Source organism: Acanthochromis polyacanthus, chromosome 17, assembly GCF_021347895.1.
Source record: "Acanthochromis polyacanthus isolate Apoly-LR-REF ecotype Palm Island chromosome 17, KAUST_Apoly_ChrSc, whole genome shotgun sequence".
Classification (NCBI taxonomy): Eukaryota; Metazoa; Chordata; class Actinopteri; family Pomacentridae; genus Acanthochromis; species Acanthochromis polyacanthus.
In genome coordinates, this window is record NC_067129.1 from 24,528,925 (window position 1) to 24,543,126 (window position 14,202).

Genomic DNA, 14,202 nt, shown 5'->3' on the forward strand with positions numbered 1-14,202 from the left:
CATGTTATACAAAAATAAGTAATAAATAGAGATACGATCTGTTCTTCAGTGTTCCCTGTTGTGAATAGGAGCTAAAAAAAATACTTAAAATTTCTAAACTAGATGCTATCTGGATGCTACTCCTCTGTCATCCAAAAAAATCTGAGCTGAATGACAAAACACAGAAAAATGTCTGTCTGGAGTGAAAAACATGACATATCCCTTTAAATTAGCCTCAGTGTCAGTTCCTCAGTTCAACCCGCCCCCTGCCCCTCCACCAGCCTATCAGCGCGCAGCACACGTGACGAGCGTTCTTTGCAATGACCTCATCTCTGGTGTGGGATGACGTCAAATTCAAGATGGATGGAATCACGACCAGCGCGCAGAAAGCGACACAACAGTGAATAAAGTGGAGGCTGGTGGAGGAGAGGCCGAGCTGACCACGGGCAGGGTAAGTGTGGACACCCGGGCAAAGTTAGCGACACAGAGGGACGGGAGGGACCGGAGTTGGCGGAGCTGTTACGGAAAAGCTTTTTCCTTCTCCTCCCTGACGTAACTCGATAGGGGGATAGTGCTGCTGGAAAACCTGACCAGCTCCGACCTGTTTAGCAGGCGCCGTGCTAGGCCGGCGGAAGAGCTCCTCCAGCGGGGACGGGGGCTGGAATTCAGTCCGACAGCGGCTGTCAGAACACCGACTCTGGGTTCATTCCGGGATTTACGCCGTGGAGTCCATTGAAACGCACTCAACTTTTCCCCTCTCGGTCTGTCGGAGCCCTAGACGCTTCTGTCCGTGGTTCTTTGGCCATTTGCCCGCGTCAGAAACACAAATATGTGCGCGTTGAGAAGTGAAAGCGTGTTTGGGTTGGAGAAGTTGTGTGAGGAGAGACTGAGCCACGTCTCATGGATGATCTAATGCTGACAGCCTCATGAGCAAACCGACACGACGGATTAGTCCCGGTTCTTCCCCTAACGAGACCCACGAGTTTTGAGCCACAGTCCGCCGGGCCGTGTTTAGTTTTTGATGAATGAATGAAGCTTCTGCCCGTAAACATATAGAGCAGGCGTCAAGTTGGTCACCAGAACTCAGCTGCCCTCCAGTGCCAGTGTTCAAAATAAACGCCGTAGAGAGCAGACAGATTAAACACGTGAAATACAACTTCTAACAGATAATGATGCACTTGTTTTTCAGTTTCGGTATTGTAGACTTAACACGATGTGTTTTTGACTACGTTAAAGCTTATCTACAAATCGTTTTATCATTTCCATTATTTGTTTGACCTATAAAATGTAAAAAAAAAAAAAGGTGAAAAATATAGATAAAGCTTCTCAAAGCCTCAAATGAAAAGCGTCTTGTTTTTTCAAATATGTTCAGTTTACTTTCATACAGGAGGAATGAAACTAGAATATATTCACATTTAGGGAGCTATTATCTGAGAATTAGACTTTATTTTTGTTTAATTGCTCAAATCAATTTATTGATTATCAAAACAATTTTTTCTCATTTTAGATTACACATTACCATTTGATCTGTTTACACTGTACATTATAGTTTTACCTATTTCTATTTTTGGGTTATCTGTGTTTTTCTTTTGTATTATATTTTATCTCTTGTAGCATTTTGTATTTATAAATCCTGGTGGACAGTCATTGCATATCACTGCCATACTGTGCAGCATGTGACGAATAAAAAATCTAATCTAATCTAGAAAAATAGCTGATCTGATGAATTGACTGATTCTTATAACTTGAAATTATGTATGTGCCAGACTCTCTGGTTGTTGATTTAACCCCTAAACTCATACACATATAAAAAAAAGAAAATAACAATGAAAGCAATCTTTTCCTGACTAAACTTAGCTGAGAATTAACTCTACACTGGTGCTGTCTCTTCACCCATCCCTCCCCATGTGCTGCAGCTCGAGCACACCAGCTCAACCATGACTGTTCAAACACTTTGAAACTACACAGCGGTACACCATAGCAAGTTATAATATCGGAATAGTTTCAAACCAGAAACTGATTCTGAAGAAGAATAATGACACAGAAAGCCCCACCCTGTAAGTTATGTTGATGTCTGTTTTTGAGACCATGCATATTTTCCAGGTAGAAATGAACTGCCGTGGCTTTGACTGTGTATTTTACTGATGGTGTATCTTCCAGCATGTAAAAAAAAACACCACATGAACACAATAAGGTAAAAGCAGTGTGATTTTCAGTAGAGGGCTTCTTCACAGCTAATGCAGTCTCCCACATCAGTCCTACAAACCCAAAGGCTCCAGCAGCACCACAAAATATAGTAGCACTTCTCAAAATCACTGTCAGTACAAGCTGGACGTTATGATCTTCATGAAAGTAAGATGAATTGCGGGGTTGCTGCATTAACCTACATCAAACTTGCTGTTTAGTGAGTACTGCAGTGCAGAACACCAGTTTGTCCATTTTATTTCCATACAGAGGGCAAGAATGTTATGTAATACAGGGTTTCTGCTGGGAAATGTTTCATCCTTAGCAGTAAACCTGTCAGATGCTGATGGATGTCGTCTCATATTTGATGTAGCTTGTAGATGATGGTGTAAGCGGTGGTTAGCGCTTTCGCCTTGCAGCTGGAAGATCCCCGGTTCACGTCCCAGGATCTTTCTGCATGGAGTTTCCATGTTCTCTATGTGCATGTGCGGGTTTTCTCTGGGTTCTCCAGCTTCCTCCTATGCTCCAAAAACATGCTCAGGCTTATTGGGAACCCTAAATTATCCGTAGGTGTGAATGATTATCTGTATATGTGGCCCTGTGATAGACGACCCTAATGAGGATTAGGTGATGTATAGATAATGGATGGATGATGGTGAAAGCAGCTGGCTGGGGTCTTCCTGTGTGGAGTTTGCATGTTCTCACTGTGCCTGTGTGGGTTTTCTTTGTGAGCTCCAGTCTCCTCCCACAGTCTAAAGACGTGATGGTAGATTAACTGGTTATTTGAAATCAGCTGTGTGTGTGTGAGAGCATACATGGTTGTCTGTGTTTGTCTCAGCTCTGTAATTGACTGGCCACCTGTGTACCCGGTGTTTAGTCTGGTGTCAGCAGGGAACCTCAACATAAAGTGAAAACTCAGTAAATATGTAGCATTGGCAATCACACCTGCGCTCCTCTTTTTGAGGGTTTACCCTTTGTTTCATAAAGGATTAAATTAATTCATTATGCTGTAAGTGGAGGCCGCCGCATGCACATGTTCTGTAGTGGAAAGCCTTTACTTTAAAGGGAAGTTATTTTAAGCTTCCTGCCGTGGCCTGTGCTGCTGAGGGTGAATTGACAGAGCTGCGTTTTCATACCTTCAGACAGCCAACATGATGTAATGCCCATAAACCTGTTGTGTGTCTACCCCTAGTGATCATCACAGACAACAACCAGATAAAAAATGCCACGTGAGACATGTTTGATGACTTTAATTAAGTCATCAATATTCATAATTTATAATCCACCCCCCAAAAAATACACACAATGAAGTTGTTTTGCTGATCAATTAAGCTGATGATTATTTTCTCAATAAGTAATTTTGCCTATGAAATGTCTGAAAACTGTAAAAACATCTAATACTATATCTTGAACAAGACAGGACAACATAATCCTTAGGGCTGTAACTAATGATTATTTTTTACTGTCAATTAATGTGCAAATTATTTTCTCAATTAGTAGATCAGCTGTTTGGTCTACATAATGTTACAGAATAGTGAAAGCTGTCCATCAGTGTTGTCTGAAGCTACAGATGACATCCTCATATGTCCACAACCTAAAGATATTCAGTTTAATGTCATGAAGGAGGATAGAATTAAGAAAATATTCACATTTAGAAAGCTGAAATTAGTGAATTTAGATTTTTTAAACAAAAAAATTACATAAGCCAATTAAATGATTATCATAGTAGTTGCTGATTTATTGATCAATTGTTGCAGTTCCAGTAATTATGTGCACAAAAGCCCAGAATCCTGAGATGCTGTGTTCAGTTTACAGAGGTGCAGATCAGAAATACGAATGCACTTTATTTACCAATGATTAGCTGGAACTTGTTCTGCACCTTTGCATGAACAATCTGTTCATTATTTTTTGAAAAGAGTTGCAAATCACTTTCTGTTGATCAACTAATTGAGTAGTTATTAAAGCTGTAGTTCATTGTTTTTAGTTTACCGTTTTTGTGCCTTACCAAACATTATTGTTTTACACGTAGAACGCAGCAAGATGTTTAGTTGACAATGAGATAATCATAAATTCTAAAAAAAAAGCCCTTTAAATAACACTTAATTTTGCTGCATGAGTTGCCTCTGTTTACCAACAGGTGGCTGTTAATATCCTGTAAATTATATGAATTTGTTAAAAATTGTGATTACTTTTTTATTGCTTGAAAAATAAAACTAATCATTGTCTTTTCTCCTTAAGGTAATACTTTTGAGTTTTTAGCACTGCACAGTGACAACGTGATGTAAAACGAAAGTGAAATCAGGTTGTTTTGTGTAAGAAACATCCAAAGACAAAATATCTTTAAGTGATACTTTCTGCTGTTCAGAGACAACAACCGTGCATTTTGTTATATACTTGTATGAATTTATATTTAACTGATCAACAACAACAGACACAAACGGACGTTCATAACAGCATAACATGTCTTGTGTTTGCACTCCAGTCAGCTATTATTTTGTTTTTGTGCATGTGCCTGTTCATGCTCATCTGTATGAATACAAGTGTTTTGCACACTTAATCACCACCTTTTGCATCTACATTCCTACAATAAATATAATCTTCTTGTCTTGTCTTTCAGCCATGGAGAGCCTTGTGCATTACAGCAACCCCTCCCATGCCCTCTCAGTGCTGGGGGTTCTCAATGAGCAGCGACTGCGAGGCCAGATGTGTGATGTGGTCCTGGTGGTGGGGGACCAGAGGTACCAGGCCCATAAGAGTGTTCTGGCTGCCAGCAGTGAGTATTTCCAGTCCCTGTTCACACGGCTGGACGCAGAGTCACTGAAAATTGTAAACCTGGACTTCTGTGAGCCTGACGCCTTTGAGATAGTTTTGAATTACATTTACTCCTCCTCACTCTTTGTGGACAAAGGCAGCCTGGCAGCCATTCAAGAGCTGGGCTACAGTCTTGGAATCCCTTTCCTCACCAACATTGTGTCAACAAGGCCACATGCATCCTACTGTGTGTCAAGAAAAAGGCTTTCGTTCTCAGATGGGGATGAGAATGATATCCAGACAAGGAGTGTCATTGTGTGTCGGGTTCGGAATGATGCAGCCAATCCCTCTCGCTCAAGTTATCAAAGAAAAACCTCAGAGAAATCACCGTCTCTGCACTCCATTCGAGGGTCAGCTCAGCCACCATCAGAACACAACTCATATGAATCAGTCAGGAACTCTGAATCCAGCAGGAAGTCATCTGAACAGAGCGAAGCTTCTGAGAGGAAGCCCACCTATCCGTACAGCCCCATTTTAAAAGGGAATTCATCACACATTACATCTGTTAGGCCCCAGCTGACTTCATCAGTATCTTTCAGTGATGCTGAAGTGCAGCACATCAGTCTGCAGTCTAGTGCTGATCAGGACACAACCGAGGAGAATGAAGAGGAGTCCCACTATCGTACCAAAGTGCCATTTCAGGGTCAGGCCACTGAGCCGAGCCCAACCATCGACAGGAGCGGGCCGCTTATAAAGAGCCTGCTCCGAAGATCATTGTCCATGGACAGCCCAGTTCCGGTCTTCTCCCCTACACTGGAGCTCAAGGAGCTGCAAAATCGAGAGCAGTCAGTTGTTAAAATGGCATCAAAAGCATCTGGGCTAGAAACATCTGCCCACAATGGTAACTCAACTAGAACGTCTCCTCTGGTTCTCAGGTCAAAGTACTCCAGCAGGAGGGATGAATCAACTCAGGTAGACCATGAGGTCAGTGTGAAAGCAGAACCCAGCAGCCCACTCGCTGACCCCATGGACATTATTCGGATCACAGTTGGAGATGCTTTGCCAGTCAATCTCAAAGATTTACAAACTAATTATGACCAAGGTTCCAGGGCAGACTTTAATGCTGCAGTGAAAAGAACGAACAGGCCCGATAACAGAAGGTACCCATTCAAGAAGAGCAAATTCTTTAAAGAACATAGCCTGTCACTGGATATGAACATGTCAGAAACAGCCACTCAGCATGCCAGCAGTGACCCTAATGAGGACAGCGAGGAGCCACCTCAGAACAAGATTTTCAAATGCTGGAATTGTTTAAAGGTTTTCCGGTCCAGTGCAGGACTTCACCGGCATGTAAATATGTATCACAACCCGGAAAAGCCGTATGCTTGCGACATCTGCCACAAGCGCTTCCATACCAACTTCAAAGTGTGGACACACTGCCAGACTCAGCATGGTGTAGTACAAAACCCAGCATCGTCCTCCAGCTCCTCTATGCTGGATGAAAAATTTCAAAAGAAGCTAATAGATATTGTGCGAGAGAGAGAAATAAAGAAAGCTTTGCTTTGGAAGCTGAAGAGGAATAAGCAGGGTTTACAGTCTCCTGCACTTACCAAAAAGAGATCAAGGCCCAGCTTCATCTGTCCTTATTGCGGGAAAATGTTTGTATTCCAGTCTCAGTACAGACAGCATTTGAGGACACATCCTGCTGAAAAGGCTGACCAGGACACAGCGAGCGAGAGCATCCTCTACCAGGAACAGGATGAGATCAGTCATCAGAAGAACACTGACACTGGTGTTTACTCCTGTAGACTTTGTAACATGAAGCTGTCATCGCTCTTAGAACAGGGTGACCACGAGAGAGGCTGTCGACATTCAACTGTCTGCCCTTACTGTGGCCTCCGATTCTCAAGTCCAGTTGTCAAGAAGGACCACGAGGCACATTGTAAGTACAAGAAACTGACATGCCTGGAATGCATGCGGACTTTCAAATCGTCCTTCAGCATATGGCGCCACCAGGTGGAAGTCCACAACCACAACATGATGACTGTTAAAGACCAGATGCACCTGAAGCAACAAGAAAACAGTGAAGAAGCGTCAGACATCCTCAAAGACGAGCATTACAGCGATGAGCCTCTACCAACTGGAAGTTCTAGAGAGAACATTAGTTACAGTGACTCCTCAGGTCCACCCATGTATGACTCGGAAGACTCCTCATCCTATGTGCCTGAGGACCTGAGTATGGGCCACCTTGGCAAGCTGGTAGTGAAGGAGGAGCCACTAGAGGAGGCTGTGAGTGAGAGGGACAACACAGAGGCAGCCAAAAGTGGACCTGATGAAGCTGGTGTGTGGCCATGTGAGAAATGCGGAAATCTTTTCAGCTCTCGCAAAGACCTGGAACGACACCAGGAGCTGCTATGCCACATTAAACCATTCATCTGTCACATCTGCAACAAAGCCTTCAGGACCAACTTCCGCCTTTGGAGCCATTTCCAGTCTCACATGTCGACTGCTAGTGAACCTGGAGCCAAAGAGATCGACAGACACCCCTCTCCTCTGTCTCCCTCCCCTCCGCTGACCCCTCAGACCTCAGAACGTCCCTCCCCACAGGCCTCTGTGCTCAAATCCACCCAGGCGGCTCCGGTCGCTGCAGTGATGGCTGAGGAGTCCAGCAGCCCAGAGCCCTGTAGCTCCTCCGTGAGCAAAACGAAGAGGCCAGACCTAGAACGACAACCCAGCAGCCACAGCCCTCTGTCGAGGTCCAACAGCATGGAGAATCCAGGCGGCTCTCAGGAATCGGACACGCTCTTTTACCATGCACCGTCTCTGTCTGCCCTAACATTTAAGAGGCAGTACATGTGTAAACTCTGCCACAGGACCTTCAAGACGGCCTTCAGTCTGTGGAGCCACGAGCAGAGTCACAGCCACATGTAGGCATCAGACAGCAGTGCATTCCCCTTCAGAGACAATACTTAATCTTAGAGTACACTCACCTCAGCCTACAAAAGGAAGACTTTGAATGTATAGCTTATTCGCTTGCCTCCAATGTCATATATTCAAGTGGCCATGTTCATTAGAGGTGTAAATGTGAATGTGCAATCAAGTGCTAGATTCCTCTGTGAGGTGAGATGATTATAAATGGGTTATTTTTTTCTTTCAAAATGATCTAAAAGAATTTATCTGTTTTAAACCTCTTTTAGTTGTCTACATGTATTAACTATGTAGGTGTTTTGGGAAAACAAGGTAGAGAGTTGCACCCCTCGTCACTTCAGCTGTCCTACTTTTGACGTGAAGTCACAGCAACAGAAGGGACAACTGTATACAATGTTCTCTCAAAGTGTGGAAACAGTGCTTTAAAGTTTTGGAGGCTGCAGTTCACTTAGTGCTTTTGCTTTTGTATCAGATCTATCTCTTGGTGTGAGTGACATCCCTTAAGGTAATATTGGTGGCCTCAAAATGTATTTAATATGCACTTTGTTGAACAGTTGGATTCTGGTATAAGGAGATGTAGTCTGAAATGTTTGCTTGATTCGTTTAGTACAGAGCCCGACCGATAATGGATTGTAGGGGCCGATCCTAATACAGATTTTTGGAGAGTTAAAAGTAAATATTTATATATCAGTTGATATTCTTTATATATATGTATTTATACTTTATGTAACAGTATTTGTTAAAGTAATATTGAGAAAGGAAAATGATGAAATCATTGTTTGTTTGCTTTCCGGCAATGTACTTCACAAAGAATCACTCTGCTGGACAAACTGTATGATGTATGAATTACCCCATATCTTTTCTTATGCATTAGGAAAGTTTACAAAAAGTTTTCGTATTATTGGACAAAATATATGCCCAATAGTGATACAACTACAACAGGCCAATAATACCAGCCAACCGATCAATCGGTCGGGCTCTAATTTAGTGTCCATAACTGAGGTTCAGGAGTAAAGATCATAAATAGACTCAGATGTTTCTGTTTTGTTTCCTCATGCTTACCATTCATCAGTTTTTAAAAAAATTTGAGTCTTATATTGCCTTTGCATCATTTAGTTTTAATGATCAAATAAGACCTTCAGTATAATAAAGTTCTAACATGCTGCACATCAAACACACCTCAGATGCCTGTTGTTTTGAGCATAGCGTTTCAGTACACAATTTGGATTTACTGCTTACAGTCTTCATTCAGTACTTACAAGGTATCTTCCTAATTGACAGCCAGCAGAATTGTTTCTACTTGAAGGAGACGGTGCAACTATCAGTCATAAAACTCTACAAGGTTTTGTTTTCTGCAGGTAAATGACTAGGAAATCTAAATGTTGCTGAGCTTTCCAAAAGTTGCTCAAACCAGTGCACATCACAGCAGCTGTCTGAGGAAATAATGGGCTGGATTGATTTGGTAGCATCCTAAAGATGAGACCCATTGACCCTCTGTGGTCTTATAGACTGTATATAAAAGACAGATGTACCCACTGTGACGTCAAGGAAGAGAGGGCCGATCTGGAAAGGAGTGAGGGGCGAGACTGAGTGAAAATCATAGGATGACTGCTCCGCTGCATGAAACACATGACCACTCTTGACCAGAATTGTCAGTCAACCAACCATTCTGGTTGCAGGTCATGCAGTTTGAGGCTTTCTTTATATTTAATTTTGGAATTTGTTCCAGATAGACTACCAAAACAATAATCGGAGAGAGGGGATTTAATAAAAAAAAAAATCATAATGACTGGTGGAAAAAAACATTGTTAACTTAGCTTATCATGATGATTTTTGAATGGGAGTCAATAGGAACCAGAGTTTTTTTGGAGCCATCACCTAGGAAAGATCAGTTGTGTTACACTTGAGGCACTTCTGCATTGGCTTCACTTTCAGAGATGGTTGCTACATCCAGTTTTTTCATGCACTCTGTGTGATCTTGAGCAATGTCCCACCCACAGCACTATCTAACTGGTCACATGACATTTATAACAGTCGATAATACTAAAGGATAAACATTGAAAAGTTATCACTGAAATGAACATGTGAAACAAATAGAAATTTCATGTTTACTACTAATGTATATCCGTTTCAAATACTGGTTATTGCTCTACTTTATTGATAATAGTCTGTATCGGCCCTGACAAAAAACATATCGGTCGACCCCTAATAGTTGTTTGAGTATATTAGTCATTGCTACAACTTCTGAATCACTATAGTCTGCCACAGTACAGCACCAGTGTTATGTAAATACACTGATAGGGTTTGCAATTCAACACATCTGGTAATTAACTAAGCTTTACAGTGCTTTGATGGCCTTATGCAACTTAAAAAAATATTTTGTCAATATTATTTTACATAAAAGCACAATACAGTTTCAGACAACTTATGACTCAGGCATTTTGAAGTGATGAAGTCAAGAGGAGGGAGAAAGCTAATCTTTTATTCTCTGAATGGTGACAGTGTTCCTGCTTCCTGAAGATTTATTATAAAAGATTGTGTTTTGATTGTATTCCAGTTGTTTTACAATTGTATTCTTGTACAAGTATACTGTATATTTCTGCTTTGGCTTGATGGATTAGAAATTTGTCATAAATTATTTCGATTGCTCCTGTTTGGGAGGAGTCAAAGAGACCTCCACATGAACTATGGGACTTCTTTTTCCTCTAAATGGGCAACGTGAGCTGCATTGTGATGTTAAATTCTTTGCAGAAATTCTGTATTGATAATAGTGCTCTTAATTTCTTGTGAGAAAAACTTTCTGAAAGTTTCACAGAAATGATTAGACTTGTGTACATGGAAGTGTTTGTATTCTCGATTTTGTACCAATTTTGTTAGTATAAAAAAAGTTTTATCTTTTTAGTATTCCTGTGCTCTCACTGCAATAATTAATATTTGTATCAGCTTTGGTTGCATTATTGTTGCTTTTGGGGACTTGCAGCTGTTTTGTGTTTAGGTTTTTCTACAGTTTTTGTGCTTCATTTCTGTAATAAAGAGTAACAATGGAGTATATATACAATCATTTGTGCTATTTGAATGATTTGATGTGAACAGTTCATCATTTAACAGTGGAGTCAGTGATTCTGAAGGAAGAATATTGATGTTAAGCCAGTTAGCATATTTAGATCACTCCTTTTCTACGGCATGAGCATGAGCATGAGCATACATGCTGGAATAGCGTTGTGTGGACACTTTGTTTCTCATTTTCAGAGCCAGGGCTGTGCATAAACATCAGTTTTTTCTTCCTAACTCGCACAGGTTGGAAAACTTACAGACCATAAACAGATATCTGCTGAATTTGACAAAAATATAGATGGAAAAAAAAGTAATGACACTCCCACTTTTTTTAATTTAAGTCCTTAGCATTGGTCTTTAGTCCAAAGAGCATCCACAGCACTCTGATTTGAAATTTAAAAATTCTTTACAAATACATGGACACACCAACAAGTTTCAACTAAGGGCCTTGCTCTGGACTGCCAACCAATACTAAGAATCTCTATTAATATGAAATGGAACAATCATTATTTATCTATAACGAATTATTAGAATGACATATAGAATTTGGTTTGATGTAAACAGTCGTATACGGGTCATATATGCCATCACCCTGATGAATACTGACGCAAAAGCTGTATGTACAGTGCTTAACAAATTTATTAGGCCACCTGCCATAGAAACAAGAAAACACAAATATTTTAGAAATCTGTCCAAAACTTGTTTCTAACTAAAAAATATATTGTTATTTATTAGGAGATAATAAACTGGAACAACTAAATAGTCCTTATTCACATATATTAACCATAAATCTTACTATTCTGTGTGACCTCCTTTGGCCCTGATAACAGCTTGTATTCTTGCTGCCATTGTTTTTATGGATTTTTCCACAGTGTCTTTTTGTTATTGAGTTCCAAATAGTTTCTAACTGTTTGAGAGACTTGCTTTGGATGAAACTTTTGTGCAATCTATTTTTGAATTCAGTAAATCCCAAATCTGTTCAATAGGATTCAAGTCTGGACTTTGATCAGCTTCAGTTTCCTTTTTCTTGGTCCAGTGGTCTCTGCACAGTTTTGAATTATGCTTGGAGTCAGTGTCAACCAGTCAGGTTCAATCCAGAAGAGATTCCATGATGCACCAAGATGTTGTGGCAGACCTTCTTGTTCATGATGCATCCATTTGAACTATTTTGCCCATATCGTTTCCACAAGTGGAACCCCATACCACAATGAAATCTTCATTGTGTTTCACTGTGGGTGCAGTGCATCTAGCATCAAAACGTTCTCTGGATTTTCTGCGGACATAAACACGACGATACTGACCGAAGAGTTTAAACTGGGACTCATCCGTCCAGAGTACTTCTTCCAGTAATCTACAGTCCAGTGTTTGTGCTCTCAAAACACCAAGATTTTAGGTGTTTTTAGATGTTTGGATGATAACAACAAAAATTTTATTTTAGTATTAAAGATATTTTGATTAAAGAGCTTGCAGATACTGGTGAATTAACCATTGCAAAAACATAAAAATATTTCGATAATCAGCAATACTTTTAATGTAGGGCAGTGGTGGCAAACACCTTACACTGTTTGGTGGTCTAATAAATTTCTTGAGCACTGGACATCCATTATTCATAACAGAATTATGTGTCAGGATAGGATCAGACTTCCAATCAATGCTAAGGACTTTCATTAAAAAGAAATGATTTAAAAAAAATGTTTTAGAAAATCTTGACTCACTGCTGGCCCTATCCTTGAACAGCACCTGGTTTTACATTTTCTTCATTTTTAAACTACCAACTTTTTTTCTTGACAAAAGGTATATAGGATTAGAATTGTTAACCCTACCTTCAGCATCCACTTTCACAAACATTTTTGGTGCCCATTAATGCTTGCTCCATTAGAGACTGTAAAAGCAGATTCTGCAGCAGTCAGAATTTTCCTGATTGTTGCAGGAAAATTGTCCTTTACTTAAACTAGTCCAAGGTGATGCGTTTAAAAAAAAAACTAAGTGACTGACTAACTGTCCACAGACACTCAGTTTACTTTGGTAAATGACAATAAAATGATCCAATCATGCCATGTCACAACCCAAAAGCAGGAAATGTTTGGCAATGTTTCTCAATAAATTAGAAATACTAATGTTTAAATATCAGAGTAATTGTTGATCAGTTTCCTGCTGGTGGAATAATTGATGAAAGCCCCTCTGTGGTTGTTGATTAAACCCATAAAAACTCATTCCTGTGTATCAAAGTTGCATATTTCATTTTTTTCCATGCAAAATGACTAAGATGTAACTCTACACTGTTGCTTCCTCTACAAAGTCCAGATTTATGAAGTCTCCGCCTCTCAAGCTCACCTATGACTGTAAAAATACTCGATGATGCACGATAGCAGGCTGTATTACTGAGGTAATTCAGGCCTACATGTTTGAACTGGAATCTGATCTGAAGAAGAGTAATGATACAGAATTCCACCATGCCAGTAGTCAGGATTGCTTCTTTAGGTCATCAGTCCACTGCTGCTTCAAGATGTAAATGCTCACATGGCACTGACTGCTTATGTTGTTCATATGTTTTCCAGCCTAAAAAGACATCATATGAACATGCTAGCAAGGATAAAAACTTCATTTTCACTGCAGGAGATCGTCAGTGTATGAGCTGCTACTGCTATATATCAGATGGATTTTCATTTTTACAAATTGAACTTCTCAGTTTATACTTTCCCCTGATATGACTGCTTCAGAGATACTGACTTCTTAGTTCTGCTGCATCTTGCACCAAAAACTCTGATCTTAAAAGTAACAAGGCCCGTGTGCAGAAAATCTACAGACTTAAATTTTGGAAAGCACCTTTGTCAAGTTAATGAACACCTTCCTTGAGATGTCTTTATACACTAAAGCACACATTAATCGCCAGCTGTCATGTTTGTCAGTGTAACTGGTGAAGCACACAGTATTTAGTTTGATATGTGTGTGGATATGAAGCTTTCACACACGTCTTCCTGTTGGCAGAGAGACAACACCGAGCCAGAGGGATGTTTTTCAAGCTGTGGGCCACTGTGACAATTTCTAGCTGGAAACAAGGGAGTGAACTTAGGAAGTGTTTGCTTTAATTTGGAAAAATGGCAAGCTGGAAATCCTGTCCTAACCCACGTGAAAGGTCACACTCTCCATGAAGCTGCGTACAAAAAGGAAGTTTTCATGTCGATGAGGAAATCTGTTCCCAAACTCAGCCATATCTTTTGCATTAAAATGTTTGACGTTATCTCATTTGATCCAGTCTTAGAACACACTTATAGAGGCAATCTTTTGTTTAAAAAAAAATATGAA

At 40.4% G+C, this 14,202-nt stretch overlaps 1 protein-coding gene across 1 annotated transcript; it reads left to right on the forward strand.

Moving 5' to 3' along the window:
- Positions 1 to 288: 288 nt before the first annotated feature.
- Positions 289 to 10,900, forward strand: zbtb21 (zinc finger and BTB domain containing 21). Its single transcript, XM_022199350.2, has 2 exons — positions 289 to 430; positions 4,781 to 10,900. Exon 2 carries the CDS (start codon positions 4,783 to 4,785, stop codon positions 7,843 to 7,845), a length of 3,063 nt encoding a protein of 1,020 aa, XP_022055042.1. The 5' UTR covers positions 289 to 430; positions 4,781 to 4,782; the 3' UTR covers positions 7,846 to 10,900.
- Positions 10,901 to 14,202: the final 3,302 nt, after the last annotated feature.

Coding starts and splice junctions, on each gene's coding strand:
- zbtb21 (XM_022199350.2), top strand. CDS start 4,783: ATGGAGAGCCTTGTGCATTACAGCAACCCCTCCCATGCCCTCTCAGTG.